This window comes from Solea senegalensis, linkage group LG2 (genome assembly GCF_019176455.1).
Source record: "Solea senegalensis isolate Sse05_10M linkage group LG2, IFAPA_SoseM_1, whole genome shotgun sequence".
NCBI classification, from domain to species: domain Eukaryota; kingdom Metazoa; phylum Chordata; class Actinopteri; order Pleuronectiformes; family Soleidae; genus Solea; species Solea senegalensis.
Genome location: NC_058022.1, coordinates 4,943,583 through 4,963,458, shown reverse-complemented (window position 1 = coordinate 4,963,458; position 19,876 = coordinate 4,943,583). Strand labels below are relative to the sequence as shown.

At 41.1% G+C, this 19,876-nt stretch overlaps 2 protein-coding genes across 3 annotated transcripts in view; both read left to right on the top strand.

Moving 5' to 3' along the window:
- mgat4a (alpha-1,3-mannosyl-glycoprotein 4-beta-N-acetylglucosaminyltransferase A) overlaps positions 1-15,282 on the top strand; it is a 31,657-nt gene extending 16,375 nt beyond the window's left edge. For both annotated transcript variants that reach the window (XM_044017823.1, XM_044017831.1), the window contains exons 5-17: positions 4,669-4,802; positions 4,892-4,938; positions 5,040-5,153; positions 6,524-6,599; positions 7,226-7,340; positions 7,805-7,935; positions 8,983-9,090; positions 9,182-9,256; positions 9,386-9,504; positions 11,451-11,529; positions 12,039-12,099; positions 12,618-12,730; positions 12,824-15,282. In XM_044017823.1, coding sequence (XP_043873758.1) covers positions 4,669-4,802; positions 4,892-4,938; positions 5,040-5,153; positions 6,524-6,599; positions 7,226-7,340; positions 7,805-7,935; positions 8,983-9,090; positions 9,182-9,256; positions 9,386-9,504; positions 11,451-11,529; positions 12,039-12,099; positions 12,618-12,730; positions 12,824-12,850 — 1,199 coding nt within the window. In that variant the 3' untranslated portion in view covers positions 12,851-15,282. The remainder of the gene's footprint in view (positions 1-4,668; positions 4,803-4,891; positions 4,939-5,039; positions 5,154-6,523; positions 6,600-7,225; positions 7,341-7,804; positions 7,936-8,982; positions 9,091-9,181; positions 9,257-9,385; positions 9,505-11,450; positions 11,530-12,038; positions 12,100-12,617; positions 12,731-12,823) is intronic.
- A 721-nt stretch (positions 15,283-16,003) lies between these two features.
- On the top strand, positions 16,004-19,875 carry LOC122765411 (cytochrome c oxidase assembly factor 5). Its single transcript, XM_044019654.1, has 3 exons — positions 16,004-16,249; positions 18,773-18,856; positions 19,545-19,875. The coding sequence occupies exons 1-3, from the start codon at positions 16,148-16,150 to the stop codon at positions 19,584-19,586; spliced, it is 228 nt and encodes a 75-aa protein (XP_043875589.1). The 5' UTR covers positions 16,004-16,147; the 3' UTR covers positions 19,587-19,875.
- Position 19,876: the final 1 nt, after the last annotated feature.

Sequence of the window (19,876 nt, the reverse complement as noted above, 5' to 3'; positions counted from 1 at the left end):
TGCATCACCAACCAATATTGATTCTTCTGCAATTTCAAAAAAACAGCATGATGTTTTTTCTCAGTGTGCACTCTGATGGGCTAGCTGCTTCGCTGCTTTGCAACACTGAAGAAAAAAACCCAACCCAGAACAGAACATGATTGCTTTTTCGAGCTGTATGTTATAAAGAAGCTGTGTGTGTGTGTGTGTGTGTGTGTATTAGCTACAAATGTACAACTTAAATAAGTGATCAAACTCTGGTAGACACATGTGGTCGACCGTGCAATGTAATTTAATTTCCAGGTTTATTTTTTGATAAATTATTTAGTAGCTAAATGTGGCGTCATTGTCAACAGTCTAGGTTACACTCTATGTAATTGATGACACATTGATGGGGAGAAGTATCGATGATGCATGTCTGGTTATTGATGGTATTTGAGGTTTGTTATTGTCAAGCTTTACTCTTTAAAGTCAGAATAAAGATGCTTGTGCTCTAGCACCACTTGTAAATGGTATTGTGTGTATACCGTATCATATACACTATAAGTGATAGCTGATATGGAAGTCAATATTGTGTTAATTTTTAACAGTCATCCATCCATTATGTTATACCACTATATGTATGAGGGGAGGCAGAGCCAGCTGACATTGGGCTAGAGGACAGAATCAGGCAGTCCTGTCACATGGCTGACGTACTGTATATGAAGACAAACAGCCATTCTTCCTCACGTTCACACGGGCAAGTTACAATCACCAAATGTCAGCAGTTATTTCCACTCATTTGTGTATTTCTCTCGTGCTGCAGCCCTGCTTAGTAAGCATCTAAAGTATACTGTTCCTTTTGAAAACTGTTTAAAAACACACTGGCCCATTCACAAATAGCCCTTTTTATTGGTCCTTTGTGGTGCAAAAAAAAAAAAAAAGACTCGAACAAAAGAGGAAATAAACCCAAGCCTGGACCGAGACTTGAACCAGCCCTCTCTTTGTCTCCGGTTATACTTTTCTAACACCTCATTGTCAAGTCAAGGAAGCTCGGGATTAACAGTGAGGCAAAAAAGAAGTCGAGACGGACGTGCTTGACATCAGGGTCAGAAATCAGCGGGTGCTCAGGTTAAAAATGCCCTTGAAACATCTAAAATTGCCCCTGAAATTCACACGACGGGGGGGCTTTTAATGACCCAATAAACTTCTACTGATCTGAGTCAAAAAAAGGCCAGCTAGTCTTCCGTAAACACACAGAGCTCCCACCTCTTCCTCCCACGTGAGCCGACAGCATTGTTTTCCAAGGCAGCAGGAAAAGCTTTAGCAATTTTATATATAAAATACCTCAACTTGAACAAGAAGGAAACAAGGAGAGAAGGAGGCCAGGAGACAAGAACAGGACCCATTTCTTGCCCCAGTTTAATCTAATGTCACTACACCAGTATATGTAAAGAAGAGGAGGATGAGGAGAGAGCAAATTATTATTGGAAAATAAATCGCTGTATTTACGCCATTGTATTGTAAAGTTGGCGATAATGGTGTTACTTTAAGAGCTCAATATTTTCTCACATGGTGCTTGGTGTAAAAAAGTTTCAGAACCACTGGTGCAGGAGATTTTCTAACTCCAGACGACAGATGACATCTCTGAAAGAGTTTGCTCCCCCCTTGGGGTCTAAAAAAAGCTGTCCAATTTTTCCCAAAAAATTCCAGATGTAAAAAACAAAATGCTGAGTCATCCAGTGTACATTTTTTTTAATGGGGGGGAAACTGCGTCTCAAACTTTAATTCAAGTGCACTGACGCAAATTCGAACATCCCAGTCTTGTACATAAATAGACACGCACACAGACACGGTGTCCCTCGGCATTTGCAAGACCTTGGAAGTTTATTTATGAACGATTATTCACTGCAAACCGGTGAGCCACTGATGTCGATCCCTGCCTTGACACTCACCCTCACCCTAAATGTGCGTCCAAGGCTTCAGCGTGTAACCGAGCTGGACGTATTTTGCTGGACACTGAGAGCTTGTAGATGCGGCTGAACACTTGCTTCTTTTAAAACGTATGGCACGTCAAATCAGATTTTCTCACCCATGTTGGAGAAGTGGACAGAAGTGTAGACCCCCCCCAGAAAAAGATGAAAAGACAGCACAGTGAAGCGAGCAGGCTGATCAAGGGACGTAGGGAGGGGAGGGGCCGTGCTGTGCTGTCCTGTCCTGGAGTTATTCCTGCTCAAGCTGCCCTTACATGTATTATCAGTCAGTCACTGTCTGCCACCCTCCCCTATTCTGTCGCACTCTGTCTCTTCTCCTTCCTCCCACATTCTCCTTTCATCGTCGACCTACTTTCTCGGCGGTGATGCTGGGTGTCGCTATACAGCGTGTAGCTCAGTGTGAGGAACACAAAGCAAAACTGGGACAGATTCTCCACGCTGCACAGATCACGCCGGAGGCTTGCACCCTTTCTTAGGTCCGCTGTGCTGCTCGCTCATTCTGCACCTCGAGTTTTTTTTGTGTGTGTGTGTGCGCCATTGTTGGGGCCCCTTGCGCCCCCACATCCCTTCACTCAGCATGTTTTCCCTTTTAAACTGCACACAAACACATGCTCACATTAGCCACGGCCCATGTGTTTCGCCATCATTACTATCCCTGTAGGACAAGTTGTTTCTAACTTTCACAAGGACAAAACTTCAACTCTGTAAACACAGCAGAAATAGAAGAGGAGGAAGCTAAACTGGAGAGAAGAGGGGGCATACGTTTATAGGCAATTTCATGCTGCTGGCTTGACTTATTTTCCTTAGTTAGACGGAAAAACAGATTGATTGCCCGATAAACGGCCTGTTCATTCTCACATTTGCTCTCCCAGTAGTGTGTTTGCTGTCTACTCTCTGCTTACTCATTCCCACTTTCTCTCTCTCTCTCTCTCTCTTTCCACAGTGAAAGTGATGCTTGTATTCTACTGAGTACAATGAACTGGATTTATGCTGGTAGTAGTGTATTGTACGTCTCCCAGTCTCTTATAGTTTAGAGGGAATCTCTCCATACTGAAGAAGAGGCAGTCTGTTTAGCTGTGCAAAACCAAAACACAATAGCGGCAATAAGGAGATGACAATAGACACTTTTTTTCTCCCCACTTTCCTCGTCTTACCGTGGAATCAATTGACTCAGCTGAATGTGATGTCGACTCTTTCATCCTTACCCACAGAAATGATTATCATCAGTGTTCCAGCACAATTTGTTGCCGAGATCAGCAAACAGCAGAGTAATTAAAAAACTACAATATTTAGATGATGTATTTAGTGTTAAAACTCCTTTTGGACACTGTGGATTTGCTATTATTCTCATAAAAATAAATCTGTTATTGTTTTTCTTCATTGATCCATTAGTTGTTTTGAAATATCAGAAAATGTTGATCAGTGTTTCCCAAACCTGGAAATGATGTCAAATGTTTTGTTTTGCTTTGACCACAGTGGAGCAAAGAAACCAGAAAATGTTCACTTTATAATCAAACTTATTAATCACTCTCGGGTGAACAAATATTGCACCGTTTTTCCGCTGAGACGAGCCACACATTTTTCTTTTGTGCGATCGCAGCCGTGGTTCCTTTCATATTAAAACGAGGGTCGATGCCAGTCTACAGATCCACACATTCACACTCCATCTTGCATTCCGTTCCCGCAGTAGTTATTTCTTACTGGATGTATTATTTGATAGGTTGGTTGAACATGTGTGGGTGCTGGTGGACCTCTGTGCATGACCTCATGACTATAACAAGAGCGCACCATCAACTGGATGAGTGTTGTGCTGTAAGCAGTCTGCACGTACGTTCCCTGCAGCCACAAAAATGTAGAAATGCTTGTGTGTGTGTGTGTGTGTGTGTTGGCATAGGTTCTCTGCGTACTGCTTGAAAGGGGAAGGTCTACAAGATGGTTGTGAGACCTGCTATGATGTATGGCTTGGAGACAGTGGCAGAGGTGAAGATGCTGAGATTTCTTTTTGATTTGGAGTGACAAGGATGGACGTGCGCATTTTCCAGGGACAGCTCATGTTGAACGGGTTGGAAATAAATTAAAAGAGTCGAGGTTGAGAGGTGGTTTGGACACGTGCAGCGAAGATGGAGCCTGTCGGGCAGGAGGAGAAGAGGAAGACCACAGAGAAGGTTCATGGATGTTGTGAAGGAGGATATCAGGACAGTTGGGGTTTTGGTATTTGTAAGAAGAAGGTTGTATCTTCTTTAACAGGTTGTTGTGGTTTCAATCCATGGCTTTGTGTGTGTCTGTGTGATTGTGCAAATGCTTAACCTCATATTGCTCGTTGCGCCTTTTCCAGCATCATATGAATTGTTCTGATATTAGATGTGTGATAGAAAAAGGCGTCAAAGCCAAAAAAAGACTAGAAAAGTGCAATATAAATAGAGATAATTGATCATTACATACTGTATCTATGTTGCCTGAAGTTGGGAATTAATAACATGAGATGAAATAATTTAACTTTAATTACATTACAGTAACTACCTCCATCAGTCATCTCTCGCTCTGCCATCTGTCAATCTGGGCATGAATTTCTCTTCTTGATCTTTAGGCCCAGTCTAATCTGTTGGTGTCCAGCAACGTGTAGATGATTCACTTTAAGATCCGCTTAATTGAAATAGCCACTGTTTTACACTTGTTCTCATTCTATACTCTTCTTCTTTTTGTCTTTTTTTTCCAGTTACCATGGTGATGGGGATTCCCACAGTGAAGCGGAAGGTGAAGTCGTATCTGTCAGAGACGCTGCATTCGCTAATAGACAAGCTGTCACCAGAGGAGAAACTTGACTGTGTTATTATCGTCTTTGTCGGGGAGGTGAGAGTCGTGTCATTATGTTTTGTCTGTTTGAATTAAAACGTGGTGATAACGTCCAAACACTGCGTCCTCTTGCTGTATCTCTTCAGACTGACGTGGACTATGTGCACAGCGTAGTTGCCGGACTGGAGAAAGAGTGAGTTCACCTCTCCCGTTTCCTTACAGACAGAAATAATGTGAAGCCGTTTAAAAGTGACCCAGAAAAAAATGTAATTGTCGTGAACCTCTTCTCCTCAGGTTTTCTACAGAGCTGAATGCAGGTTTGCTGGAGGTGATCTCACCACCGGCCGCTTATTATCCCGATCTAACCAACCTCAAGGAGACTTTTGGAGACTCCAAAGAGAGAGTCAGGTGAGCGGTGTACTTAGGCGTGATGTCTCTGTTATCTGAGCGTTCAGCGCTGATTTTTTTAGTTATGCAAAATGCCATGGAAATCTAGCAATCTAGTGAACAGGCTTAGGAGGAACTGAATTCAGGATAACTGCAAGGACGAGTCAGTGGGATAGTGGTTGTGAGCGAACAATTGAGAGCTTTTTACGCAGGCTGCCCATGCACTTAGTATTCCACTGGCCTTCTTAATGTCACATCAAGGTCATAAGCAGCATGCAGCACCCTCTATCTCTGTCTCGCTATAGCTGCCGCTCTCATTATCTTCTGTACTTGACTGTTTCTTTATTATCAGATAACATCTTTGCAGCTTTGCATATCTGTTTATGGTGCACTTTGTGCTGACTACTTGCAGCATGGACTTGGGTAATTGTACTTGGGCCTTTGTACAATATATGCAAACACAGATGCTAAAATTCACAGTAAATATGACATGGATTTAATCTGCACTAAAGCCTGTGAACCTGCTAAAAAAAACAAAACGCACCAGCCTTCTGCCTGTGTGTGAAATGTGACACGACTAATGCATCAGAAACAAAACGAGTCAGGGGGAAGAAGAAAACAACAACACTATCTGTGACAAGTGGTCATTATATTACAGCTTTGATGTCAGTGCCTCTTTTTTAATTTATCCTTTAACCGATATGAAAGATAAAATGAAGAATATTTTAACTTCCAAGTTCTAAAAAGTAAGTGTCGCTTCAAACTTTAATGTTTATTTACCTATTAAGTGTTACACCAGAAGTAATCCAGCCAAAAATAAGGTAGATGAAGAAGTTCCAACCTGCTGATTGGAAAACCTGATTGCTTTGCGGAGTCATTTGACCCAGGTGTGATTGAATGCCAGTTATACGCGTCCACTGGTCCACTGGTTTAGCGCGTTCACACGCACTCAATCGAAATCGATAATGAAGATGCATTATATTTATACAGCGCGTTTAAAGATTCTCAAAGGCGCTTAACAGTTTAATTCTCAAAATGACACATTCTAAGAGACTAAAACATTGCAAAGGAGACGGTACACTTTGTCCAAATGTGCGTGTGTGGGAGCTTGTGCTTCTTGTGAAATCCGTGTGTCCCACCTCCCACACCTTTCCTCTGAAGGCACCATGAGCACCTGCTGCCCTTGGCAAAACAGTAATGAGTCAGTGTGCAACCAGGAGTCAGAGAGGCTTGGAGTGGCGGCGTCACTTTATAAATCATTTCTGCTGTTGTAACATGCAGCGTAACTGGAAGTACTTGATTTACGCTCTTGATATGATGCACAGGATCGATTCTCGTGTGTGCGCGTGTGTGTGTATAATTGTGTGTTATTGATTCCTGCATTTGTTTAGATGGAGAACCAAGCAGAATCTGGACTACTCCTTCCTCATGATGTACGCTGTGAGCAAAGGGGTTTACTATGTCCAGGTATGTCCCTAAAACAAGTCATTAAATGCTCACATTTTATTAAGACATATTTACAAGTATCGGCATGAAAACCACTCCTTTTTTAATTGGAGAATGTCGTCATACCAGAGTCAAAAATGCTTGTTCATAAGTACTCGAAACAAAAGTGTTTGTATTCTAGCGTTGTTTGTTTTCAGAGTGCAGAGCCACTGTCTACTTATTCTTAGCCTCGTCCTCTTAGACTTCTATGGCTCCTATCTTTCATCTTGCCCAAACTAGGTGTCCAATTTGGGAATGTTTATGTAAACATTTTGCTCTCAGTGGATTTAAAAATGCTAGCGCCAGGCGTTCTCGGTGGAGTGTAACTGTGTTGTTAATATCCCACGTGTGTGTCAATTCTATTTTCTGCTCTCAGCTGGAATGACGAGGTATTGCCTCTCTGACATCTATTACTAGAGCTCCGGATTAGTGTAGCAACTCAGCAGTTTTTTTTTATTTAGGCAATTTCAACGTGACTCCTCCCCCCTCCCCTCCCCCCCTTGTAAACGTAGAGGAGTCTCCTTTCTGCTTCTCTCCCTTTCTCATTCACAATAAAGTGGTTATTTCCATGTTACAATGTGCTCTTTGTGGACCTCTGCTCTATTTAGCTGGAGGACGACATTGTGGCCAAACCCAACTACTTTGCCACCATGAAGAACTTTGCCCTGCAGCTCTCGTCAGAGGACTGGATGATCCTGGAGTTCTCCCAGCTGGGTTTCATCGGTACGATCCGTCAGTGCTTTATGATGCATCCATGAGTGGCCGTGAAGAAGTGTGGTCAGCTGATGTCAAGAGCCACACAATGGCATTCTTTGTCTAAACAGTCTTTGTAGTTTAATTCTGTTCTCAAACTGTGGTATGCAAGCTTCCTCTGGTGGAAAATGAGAAATGCTCTTCTACTGTATCTTAACCAGGGTATGTGATCGCAGTGGAGCTGAGGAATTTTGACAAATAACAAGAAAATAATCATCAAGTCAATTAATTAAGTTAGGAATCCAGTAATGTTTCTTTGTAAAGTCAGATTTTCATTGATCGTTATTGTACTCTCACCTAAAGTTCAGCAACAAGTCCCGTCCATGGTTTAAGAGTCTCGTTTCCGATGATTAATTATTAACGTGTGTGTATGTGTACTGCTGTGTCTGATCATTTAATATCTTCAAGTACTCCTTGTGCTCCGTCTCCCTCAGGGAAGATGTTCCAGGCTCCCGACCTCAACCTCATTGTTGAGTTCATCTTCATGTTCTACAAGGAGAAACCCATCGACTGGCTGCTGGATCATATTCTCTGGGTCAAAGTCTGCAATCCTGAAAAAGATGCGGTACGCGGCTGTGATGTTTAACTTTATGAAGGGACTCTTTATGAAGCTTTCTGTCGGTGGGTTTCCGTGAATTCAGTTTTACTGAGGCTGTGTATAAGTTTAGGCGTAAAAGTGAGGCTTTATGAAACTTTTTGAAAGTTAAAACAGACATTTAATGGCTACATTTCTGTACTGGTAGAGTGCAGTTTGTCTCAACTTTTTTTTTTTTTTTACACAAAAACTGCTCTGTTGAAAAACGTAGCTGTGAAAGGTGGGGCGATCTGCGTTTTCCAAGTAATAAAACAAGCCCGTCAGTGTGTACTCACTATGTGGGAGCACAAGAGTGTCATGTGTTACTGTGTGGTAATAGGAAAATTGTGTACATAACTTACAGGTAAACTGTAGGACCTTTTAAAGACCCTGTAAAGCAGTTTCTACTCTTCACTCATCATAAAATAGTGGCTCTCTTCAGTGTTCTGTTCAGGATTTTTCTAAAAAAAATATGGCTTTACAAAGCACAGGAGTGAAGTTTGCGGACTCTGGTCGCCACTTTGACCAGTGCAGTGTGCACGGCTATGGCTGTAGCCCCCTCCCTCTCAGAGCAGAGAATAAAGCTGAATTTGACATCATTTAAAACCTACAACACTTCAATCACTCCAATTTGGTAAGGTGGTTACTAACACCACATTTTACTGTGAGGGTGACAAAGTCACAAGATATTTTATCACTTATGGGGACTTTAACACATGGCATGTGTGTCGCTGTCATATTTTTTATTTCAGTGTATCTGAAAAGTACATGAAAAACCATAAAGGTTATATTTTCAAAGCTAATCCAGCAGCTGTGATAATTTTATCAGGTGAAAGGTAGAGTAAACAAAAACCATGTCACGTTTTCTGTCAGAGATGAATCCCAATATATAGTAATATAAACGTAATTGGTGGTGTGGGGAGATGTGCGAGTGTGTGAATACACACACACACACAGGTGTAACAGAATTTGCTTCAGCAAGTGCAACCGAACAGGAAACGAGAGTGCGTCATTGCCATATTTTTTTGTCCATTCCAGAAACATTGCGAGCGTCAGAAGTCCAGCCTCCGCGTACGGTTCAGGCCCTCCCTATTCCAACACGTGGGGCTCCATTCTTCTCTCGCCGGAAAGATACAAAAGCTCACAGTGAGTCTCATACCCTCGCAGCCGTCTATTGGCGACCACAGTTATTGCGACATCTTTCGTCAAAACGCTCACATCTCCTCTGTGTCTGCAGGACAAAGACTTCCTGAAGCCACTGCTCCACAAGATGCACGTCAACCCACCGGCTGAGGTTTCCACTTCAATGAAGGTGTCACGATTAAGCCTTCCTTTTGTCTATCTGTCTCTCTAGTTAATTGGAATACTGATAAATACTGCACAAAGAATACAATCAGAATCGTTTTTTAAGTTGAAACATGACTTGTGTTTTGTCACACAGGTGTATCAGGGTCACACACTGGAAAAGACGTACCTCGGAGAAGACTTCTTCTGGGCCATTACGCCCACTGCAGGAGACTATGTCCTCTTCAAATTTGACCGACCCATCAGCATAGAGAGGTAACGCACACATTTGCACTCAAGTTGTTTCTGTGTATGAGTTTTGAAGAGACCATGGCGAGGATGGGATGGATCTTTTGTATGCCCTTGTGTTCTTTGAGTGCTGAGTTGTATGTGTGTGGATACCAGCGGCGGTATCACCCTTTCATTTACTGCCTTCTTTGTTGTCTCCTTTGTCCAAACCAAAGCTGGGCTGGAGAGTGTGTTGCGTCAGGGAGCATGCGCGGTCGGCGTAGACTGGAAACACTAGAGGTGTAGTCGCATTCATTTGCGTTGGTATGGAAGATGACAAAATGTATGTCACGCTGACCCTAGTCGCCCTCAGTGGCCATGCGGGCATGCAAATTATGACCCAGCCTTATCACAGCCAGTGGCACATTTAAAATCTTTTCACTTATTCCCTCCTGCACTTTTCTCTTCACTGTTTCAGGTTTAACCCCTGGGGATCAGGGTGAGCTAATGAGAGTGCTCTAATTTAAGGCTTTCTCAGGCCGGTCTCCTGTTCTCTGTGGATTCAGTATAGAAAAGGTGCAAAAAAAAAAAAAGGGAGCAGATGAACAGTGAGACTGATGCTCAGAGCAGACGTGAGAAGGATTTTATAAATCTGGAAATGTGCGACAATTGTGTCTCCGTCTCTCGTAAATATTATTTTCGCGCAGTGAACAACAGTCAGTGACTCTGCAAGTAAGTGGTAGGCAGCAGGAAAGAGGCCATCTAGTTCTCCACTCATATATATTCATATGTGTGTATATATCTATATACATATATATACTGTATATATGTATATATATACATATATATATATATGTATATATATACATACATGTGTGTATGTATATATATATGTATACATATGCTGTGTCATCTCCAAAAGGAACATTCAGATCTGAACAAGGCACATCTTAATAATCCAATTGTTGTTTGTTCAGAGTATGACCTTATCCTGGGTAAAATAAAGAGATTTTGCTGTTTATATAGCACTGTATTATTCAAACTTTTGTTTTAATCTGGTTAATATCAGCATTAGTGATGTGTCTTATGTCGATATGAAGCTGTTAACAACACATTTGTGTTGGTTCAAGACCGTAAGATATATTCTTCTCCCATTGTGAAGAAATACGCTGTCCATAACATGATAAAAAATTTGGATTGTATCGGATTAAAATAAAAGATGTTCCCAATACTCCGATCTAGTGATCAAAGCATCATTTTCTTTAAGCGAGACCGTGCCTTACTGGATTTGTATGATTTTTCTCATCTAAAATTATGTTCAGCATTACATGTGTACTTTTCTGATTGGTGGGTTTGCTTTTTTTTGTTTGAAATAATAAGTTCTTCTTTGTCACTCATGGAAATAGAATAACTCCAGGTGACTGTGAAAACACCCAAAAAAAAAAAGTGCTCTCACAAGTTCTGTGAATACCGCTCACGAATTGTCACCTCCTGATGAATCTGTCACCGTCTCATTCTCTCGTTCTGTCTCCCACTGTCTGGCTGCAAATACAAGTAAATGCGGTGCATCCATAAAGCTAAATAAAATCTGACAAAGTGAAGGAAGCACTATCGCCTTAGTTGGTCTCTGAATCTTGATCTTGTCCACCATATTCTTGAAATCTGCAGCATGAAGCTCATATTTCTACCCTGTGCTCATGCTCTGAATTTCAAAGCATTCTGTTTCTGCTTTTGGACTCTACTGAGAATTCTCTGCATCTCCTGAATTTTATGTTAGAAACCTGCTGCCTCAGTGACCTCAATGGGAGATCTGAGGAGCACCAGCTTTGAAAATGTGATCAAATATCGTTACAGTTGAGTGCCCGGTTATGTAACAGGTGTATATTTGCATTAACACAACCCTGTAAACCCCTCTGAAAGTCACGTTAGGGATGGAAGATTTTCTCACTTTCATTGGTGTGAACATTCAAATGAATGCTTGCTTTGATTGACAGGTTCCTGTTTCGCAGTGGTAACCAGGAGCACCCAGGAGACAGAATTGAGAACACCACAGTTGAAATACTGCCTGTCACGGTAAGATGTGCACACACACACACACACACACACACACCCTTTTTAAACACTCGCATTCATGTCTCATCATTTATGCAGCCTAAAGTGAGGCTAACCTAAACGTAACCAGTTCCGCAGAAATGAGATTCTGCCTCAGTAGGACCAGGTATTTGGTCTCCACGAGCACTACAGGTCCTGACAAAGGTCAGTGTTAATACCAGAAAAACAAATACCAGTACACACACGCACACACAGCCTCTATGTGTCAACACACTGGTGGGATGTGCAAACGCTGCTCTGATTAAATTACAGTGAACGTAGCTCATTGATTATTGACAGGAATGTGAGCGTGACAGAATTGTTTGCTCTGCCAGAGGCGATGCTGTCTGACAATGTGATGCACACTTCCATCGCAGGCACAGGAGTACGGTGCCTGTTTTGCTGAGTGCTGCCTTAATTCATTAAGTCATTAAGATTTTGAATATTGTGTCCCAACTCATTTCCATCTTTCCCTGTGTTTTGTGTGTCAGGAACCCGGACCACAGACCAAAGACAAGTACAAACGAACAGAGGACCGATTTTACGCCGTCGGTATGTCTTTCTAATTCTAATCTATACTGAGGGTATGAGTGCATACAAGCACTTTTTTTTTGTTTGTTTGTTTTTTACAATAGCCCACAATGAACGTACTAAAAATATTTCAGATTTTGATGTTTAGGAATAGTGAAATAACACAAGGAAGTTGTGATTCAAAATTGTTCAGAAATGTAACATTATGCACAAATTTGCTCTTATCCTCACTTTGGTCCACAGTGGTTTGTCAACTTTATAAAGTGGCTTCCTTTTAGAGGTTTGGGAAACACTGGTTTAAGATTATAAGCATTGTACAGAATTTGTATGAAATGTTCCTTTTCACAGTGGCCTTCTTTCTTTTCTTCATAGTTTAATGCAGTTCATTTCAGTTAAAATCGTCCGGTCACATTAATTCTTCCTTTGTGTTTGACCTGACAGGTACGGACCATGCGCTCTCCCTGTAAATGTTTGACAGTTCTTTATATTTACTCTTGCATGTGTGTCTGTCTGTCTGTCTGTCTGTGTGTGACACACAGGTCAGTTTAAGAAGGGCGTGGCAGAAGGGAATGTGGATCCTTCCTTCAATCCCATCATGGCTCTCCGGCTCTCAGTTGTCAAAGACTCGGCTGTGTGGGCCATCATCAGTGAAGTAAGCCACACACCTGTTCACTTCTCATCCACTGACTCCAGCGCTGCACTGTCCACTAACTAACACACGTGATGCTCTGCTCTCCTCCTGCAGATACATATAAAGAGGATAACTGGCTGACAGTTCCGTCATGGGGGGGAGGGGGCTTACCTGAGTCGTGGCCCCTGAAGGACCAAAATCTCCCAGACTGCTTACACAGGGCCTCTGGCACCTAGCAACCAGCAGTGAAATCATTAGCGCCCACTAGAGTAGCTCCTCTGAGCTTGTCAGACGTGTGACTTTGTCCCGCCGCTCTCTTCCTAACGTACCTTGTTACTTCGCTTCCCGACGATTAGTTTCTCCCCATCTCCTCCTCCTCCTCACTCTTGTGCTCTTAATTCATTTGTGAGATTAATACTACTGTCTGAAGAACAACGGAGTGAGTGAGGACCTGTTCTCAGCTGTGGCTACAATCAGAGGAAACCTGGACTAATGAGAAATCATCTGGAGATAGAGGGGGGGGGCCAGTCAGTCAGTCAGTCACCTGGCCACTGGTGTAGATGCTGCCAGATCTTTCACTGTTATTCAATGCTGCCACCTGTGGGCAAGCTGGGACATTGCACTGTCACTAACGCCTCAGCAAAATGCCATGATGATCGAGAATGTTGTCATCACTGACGGCCAGTCGCTCCCTGTTCTCGGCAAAGACGACGGCACCCTAGATCGACACCAGCCCAGACTAAAGATGTTCTCCTCAAATCCTTGTTAGTCTCAAACGCTTCACTTGTCCTGAGACACACAAACTCAGGATGGCCTTTTCCAAAATGGCTCCCCGAGTTCTGCCTGCAGCCAGACGGTGACGACGTCGACCGTAGGTGTAGATTTGTGGTAATTATCCCCTTCTATGTAGAAGAAGTACCATAACAAACATAGGCTGAATGTGACCTCAGTGTCCATTTATACTCTAGTACCAATCAGGCATTGCCTTGGCATCATTTCTTTTTGTTGTCTCTGAAGGAATATATTGTTATATTGATATATTATTACAGCTTTGACGATCTATGAAGGTGAATTAATTTATTTGAAATAAATCTTTAATTTGTACAAGAGGTTAAAATATATTTTTATTCTATTAAGAGATGTTTACGGTAGTAGAGAATTGGGTTTATTTGTGTGTTTTTGTTTTTTTCTTAACTTCTGTTGTAAATGTTATTTTCAGTATAACAGCCTCTCGTGAAATTGCTTTGTCTGCAGTGAGCACGTTGCCCAGTTTAGTTTTATTCAATTTTCTTCCCCCTGCTCCCCTTTATTATTATTTTTTTTTAAGTGAGATGTTGAAAGTGAAGCTGGTGGTTTTCACACATGTTTTAAGTGGTAGGAGAGTTGTAAATAGATACTTTTTGAAGTAGTTGTGGGTCAAAAATTAGGAGAAAATGTGCCTTATCCAGGTCTGTTTTAATTGTCTCAGCAACACAACTTCAGCCTGTGCCCTCTCACTTTTACCCACACTTTAATTGCTGGATATTACTAATATTTTGAATAATGACACGCAATAGTCCAGTTAGTGATTGGATGTCAAAAAACGTAATCTCTGTTGATTGAAATTGGTGAGTAAGGTCCTTTTTTGGACCAGATTACCATCTGAAACAGCATGATTTGCACTGCTTTTTCTTTTTTCTTTACCATCACACGGCCCCTCCCCCTCACCAAATGTATTTAAAATTCCCATCTGCTTATTTCACTTACTTCCCAAATCCACTTTAAAATTTACTTTTACTTTACTTTAATTATTATTATTATTAGTGGACACAATATTATGACTACTGATGATTGCAGATTGCACCTTTTTGGCTGAGGTTGTTAATACTTTCACTGATTGTAAATCTATATATATAAAAAACAGCAACGAGTATCTCTTCTCTTTTGCTCAATAGTTTATTTAAATTCACTTGACGTGTCTTGTGTTTGTTCGTGGCCAATTGTTCTGAGTGGAAGCTGTTTTCAAGTGGAAGTTCATTCATTATTAGTTTTATATATATCAATGTTCATTCAAAGGGGGTAGTGAAGTGCCTTTTGGTGGAGTTTATATAAACGTGAAAACTTTTGCTAACATTGCTTGTTCACATGCATGATAATTATTTGTAATTTATTAACATTGTTTTGAATTTTCTTTTTGTTAATTCTCCCGTCCAACAGAAGTTTAACATTTGCCTCAAAATCTGATTTGTTTTTTCATACATAATTGGGAGATTATGGGGACTGAAGCCTTTCAATGATATGACTCTGGCTTCTGCTCCTTACGCCACGTCCTCATACAAACTAATATGTGAAAATGGCATGGGCAGTTCTATTACCTCCTACTGTGTTTGTGGATAGAGGACAGGTGATGCCTCCCAAAATGAAAGAAACGAGAGGAACTCATCTTAATGCGTGACAAGCTCGCACACACACACACACACACACACACACACACCCACCCATCAGTTCATGTGCCTTTGTCATGTGCAGTACATGTGAATGCCTACATCATTTTCCATGGACACCTTTGAAATAAATGATAAAAGTTGTCAGAAGTCACGACCATATTTTTTGTTTGTTGGTTTTAATTGCATTGCTTGTGTCATTTGCATCATCTGTTCAATTTTGTTTATTTTTATTTACATTTTACTTTTACCAGGAAGTCGCATTTAGATTAAAATCATCTCATTTACGAGTGAGACCCAGCCAACACAAGATCAGGGCCAAAGTACGAGAAGCAAAGATCCGTCTGCCTGTCACTGCTCTGATAAAGGGCGTTTACTCAAGTAAGTCATAAACGTGCCTGAGATAACTTAGTTTATTTAAATCCGCCAGTGTTGTTAGGTTAAGTTAAGTTTAGTTAAGGTGGATCACCAAACACAGCCTGGGAGATTATGTTAATTGTTTTTTCAGTTCATATTTAATACACAAAATAAATGAGAATGGTGTTGGCTGGAGCTTATTACACAATCCCATTTTATCTTTTTAGTTTACACAAAAATTTCACATTTCCACCAGTTTTTTTTACCAGATTATTCTAAAATTTAGCCAAATTCCTTGATTTGAGACACATTTGAGAGTATTGACACAGAGTTGGGACGTTTGAGGGAACACACATATAATCACAGTTTTTTATTACACATTTACTTATAAACCACAAATAAGACCGCGCTAAATTCACCTGACTCGTCTCATTCCCTCACATGTTCACACTTGGAAAGACGACTACAAGTGTTCCCAGCATGCACCACGTCTTTGCGCCAAACATTTCCGGTTTCCCATCATGCCCTTCAAGAACATGGCGGCTGAGTTTTCGTAACGCAGCTGCCTCTGCATTTAAATGAGCTAATGTTTCGCATTTGACGGGACACAGATAAGAAAATCGTTGTTCTGGTATTTTGTGTTGGGTTGTTTTACAAAATGCCGAAATATTACGAAGAGAAAGAGCCGGACAACAGACCCTGCGCGGGCATCAGGGAAGACTTTAGAGAATGTCTCCTTCGGCACGACTGCGTCGTAAAGGTGAGTACAGTAAATGTCCTCTGGTCAAACTATAATATGTTCTATTAAAATGAGGGGGCAACAAATAACTCCCCTAGAGGGCGATTCACTATATATTACTGAGGGATTCTGTATATTTTTCTCAATTAAACACAACTCATTGTTTACTTCATACATTTATTTTTAACTAGAACATGAATTTTGCTGGAATTACAGTTGAGAAAGCTGAGTCATCCTGTGGGTTTGTGAGTGTGTTATCTCGTTAGGACCATTCCTGACCCTCTCAGGACCACTAGTATTCGTGGGGTCCAAAGACTGGTCCTAATGAGAAAGAACCTCGTTTCTTGAGATGTAGTTCATTTTAAGGCTAGAATTTGAATTGTGTGGTTAATGTTAGAGGTGACACTGTGTTTAGGCTGTGAACTTGTGTGTGTTTTTGTCTGTGTATTGTCTTTGTCTACTAGTAATTTCCAGCAGGTTGTACTGTACCACAATGTGCAACTTTCCACTGTGGCAACATCTTTTGGTGCTTTTAAAAAAAAACATTTGACATAGACTGAAATTAAAGGCGTTACACATCTCCATGTAATGATGTCCCTCACAGCTCTCAAAGCTCCTCACCCCTACTGCCCAACTATGTTCAGCATTACACCTCTCAGTGAACAGACCAGTGCCTCTAACTTGTTTGCCTTTGATCTGCATTCTCAACTCATTTCCTATTTGAGGGAAAAAGTTGCAATTTAAAAAAAAAAAATGTATGTATGCATTAATCGTTGAAATCGTTTGAGGTTTTATTTCATGACATCTTATCACAAAAGTAACACTTAGTAGCTTCACAAGAACCTGAATAGTTTTATTTCTACCAGCTTATTGTGTTCACCTAGGTAGAGGTAGGCAAAATACATTCACAGCCCTAATATTGGCTTCTTCCGTTTCCTTGGTCTTCCCCTCTTCCTTCTTTTACCCTCTTCTTCTTCCTCTCCATCGTCTATCACTCCCTGCAGTGAACTGTTCTCACTGTCCGTCTGTAGCCTATTAGAGAGTCCAACAATTTCTGTTTCAAGGCTTGCGGTGATGTCCCCCTGATCATTGAGCTGGTGCTGCTCAATGGCGAGAGACTCGGTCTTTCGAGCCGTCGTCTCTGTGGTGGACTTCACTGCCCGAAATGCTTGTAATAGTGTGTCATGGTATTTCTGCCTCTCATCGCTCAGGTACAGTCTCCGGCTGCGCTCACTCTGCAGCTCGATGGCTAGAGACTCCTTCTCTTTTGACAGAGACGTGAATGATTTGGTCTCGTTCTCAAGCCTGGCAACTTCACCTCGGAGGAGCTGACACATGTCCTTTTCTTTTTTCAGCTCTTGGTTGATTATGAAGTTTTCCTTTTTCAGGCCCCACAGTTCTTTATGAAGAGCTTCTCTTGCAGTGTTGCACCACAGTGCTTGCTTCAATTGCTGCCTATTGGTATGTTGGAGTCTCCCAAGCTCATCTTTGTGAGTGTCTTGTGGTTGGTCCAGCTTGTCGCTGGTCTGTGACTCCAGCTTGGCTTTCAGATCTTCAACCTGGTCTGACAGAGACTGCTCCTCTCTGGTCTTCACCTCCAGCTTGGCTTTCAAATCCTCAACCTGGTTGGTTAGAGACTGCTCCTCTTTGTTCTTTACTTCCATCTTTGCTTTCAGATCTTCAACCTGGTCAGATAGAGGTTGCAAATCTCTGCTCTTCACCTCCATCTTACTTTTCAAATCCTCAAACTGTTCTGACAGAGACTGCTTTGTAAATTGATTTGAAAACAATGAATGAATGTAGTTGTGAATGGTTGTTTGTTTCCATATGTTTGCCCTGCGATGGACGGATGACCTGTCCAGGGTGTGATCCGGCCTTTAGCCCCATATGTCAGTTGGGATTGACTTCAGCCGCCTCTGACCTTCAGGGAGGATGGATAATATTGTCCAGCCCTGGTGTCTTGTCAAATTTGTCCGTTGACTTCAAAGTATATTCCAAAATACTTCAAAGTATCAAAGTCAACGAGAGGTGAAACGCTGCCCTCTACAGGACAAACTTGTTCTTTAGCACACATTACTGCCTGTTATTATATATTTTGAATATATATATATACATGTGTATATGTATGTATGTGTATATATACATATATATATATTTAAAAATGTAATTATTAGACAATAATGTCTAATGTGTTGTTTTAGGAAGGACCTGGCAGTTAATATATGACAATTAAATGTTAAACTACAACACAAATTCCCAGGTTTGACATGCATCAACACAAATGTCAACAATATTAAAGACTGGCTTTTGTACTTCTAAGGCAAATGTGAACTTGAAATAGGAAAGTAGCCCATATTATCAACTTTAGATTAAAACACATTTTAAATAAAAAGTAAACTAAACTAATAAGTTGTGTCATATAATTGTGTTGGAACAAACTTAAATTCAAGCAGTCCTTCGTGTTTCGTCCTATGTGCGTTTGAATACATTGTAATGGATCCACGTTAACAAATGGTGTTTTAAACTTGTTTCTTCATTTGTCAGGAAGGGAAGCTGCCCAGTGAGTGTTTGAAGGAAGGCCACTGCAAAGCCCTGCAGACGTCATTCTTTGAGTGCAAGAGGTCGATGGTAAGTAGACGGAAAATCGAGAAATCTTGAGTGTTCATATCCCTCTGGGCAACTAACCATTATTTTCATAATCGATTAATCTGTGGATTAAATTGACTATTAATCGAGTAATCATTTTGTCCATAAAATGTCAGAAAATGTTGATCGTGTTTTTAAGGACCTGGATTTTTTGTTTGTTCAGACACCGAAATGGTTTGGTTTTAATGATTTCCTAGGTATGTGGAGCAAGGAAACCAGAATATGTTCACATTTAAGAAGCTGAGAAATCAGAAAACTTGTTTTAATTCTTTAAAAAAAACATGCAGTGATTATCAAAACAGTGATTGGTGTAGCATCACTTCATCGAGTAGTTGTTTCAGCCCTAGTTGTATACTGCATGTGTCATGACACAGAGGCTACTGTACGATACGTCGTGCGACACACAGTTATTTTGAATAATGACCTAGAATTTACTACAACAGCTGCTTAATTAACCTTTAACAGCAGTGGTAGTGGATCACGTCAGTTGATCTCTGCTGCCACCCACTGGCTTTATTTCACACTGCACCTAAGTTGTGCTTCGCAATAACATAACATATTATATTATATAACATATATTGTTAATTGGTTTACATGATATCTCCTCACATATAGATTATGTTTTAAACAGTGTTGCAAAGACTCACCAGTCTCTGTCCTCTTTCCACAGTTGGACAACAGGTCAAGATTCAGAGGAAGAAAAGGATATTGAGGAACCAGTTTCACGGCAGATGGTGTTGCCGTGTGGTTGAACAGATACTGGACGATCCTCTGTCCATGGGTCAGTGTGTGTGTGTGTGTGTGTGTGCCGTGTATGTTGAGAACATACAAGCATGACAGAGCGATGCACACTGACACTCGAAAGCACTTTTACGTCACAGGCTGGAGCTTCAAACATTTTGATTTCTTATGTAAATGTGTTGTATTATTTTGGATGCGTGAGTGAGTGTTTTATGATTTGGAAAACAGTAAAAAACGAATAAAAACAGAGACTTTATATCA